The 540-nt window shown below is 47.8% G+C and overlaps 1 protein-coding gene across 1 annotated transcript; it reads right to left on the bottom strand.

Moving 5' to 3' along the window:
- Positions 1-19: 19 nt before the first annotated feature.
- SARC_18260 (hypothetical protein) lies at positions 20-376 on the bottom strand (the record flags this gene model as incomplete). The annotated part of the gene is made up of 1 exon (XM_014287659.1): positions 20-376. The coding sequence occupies one exon, from the start codon at positions 374-376 to the stop codon at positions 20-22; it is 357 nt and encodes a 118-aa protein (XP_014143134.1).
- Positions 377-540: the final 164 nt, after the last annotated feature.

Below are 540 nucleotides of genomic sequence, written 5' to 3'. Positions count from 1 at the left end.
CCGGGGATTTAGTTCCGTCTCAAAACAATTCCAGCTCATTGATCTTGAACGAAATAGGTACACCGGCATTCTCGTCTAGAAGACTACGTGAAATAATAACATGTACACAGTGGGCCAAGTCCCAAGATTTTAGGAAGTGTATAAAGTACTGCACCGCGTTCGGGACACGTGTGGTTTGGGGGATAACACTCAGAATATCCGCCAAGGTAATTGAAGTTCTAGGGCAAACCTCCTCTCGAAAGACTACGCCACTCTCATACAGGTGTAGACATCGCGGAACCATATCTTCCTGAATACCCATACTTTGGATATTCTGCGAGGTGGGGATCAATTCGAAGGGGTCAAACTCACCACTAGTCACTAGTTGTTGGAGCATGCTGCGGTCGGACGCAAGTTCTCGTTCGAACTCAGATTCCAGGTCGAACGCAGATGAAATATAGAGGACTTGCGAGTCTCTCGTATCCACCAATTGCGGGGTGGTATTATTACTACTGACGCGTCTGGTAGTTTCGGGTCGAACATACACTGGGGACTCTGGTG

The sequence above is a fragment of the Sphaeroforma arctica genome (assembly GCF_001186125.1).
Source record: "Sphaeroforma arctica JP610 unplaced genomic scaffold supercont1.15012, whole genome shotgun sequence".
NCBI lineage: Eukaryota > Ichthyosporea > Ichthyophonida > Sphaeroforma > Sphaeroforma arctica.
Note: the sequence above shows the minus strand (reverse complement) of the source record. Positions and strands in the feature narration are given on the sequence as shown.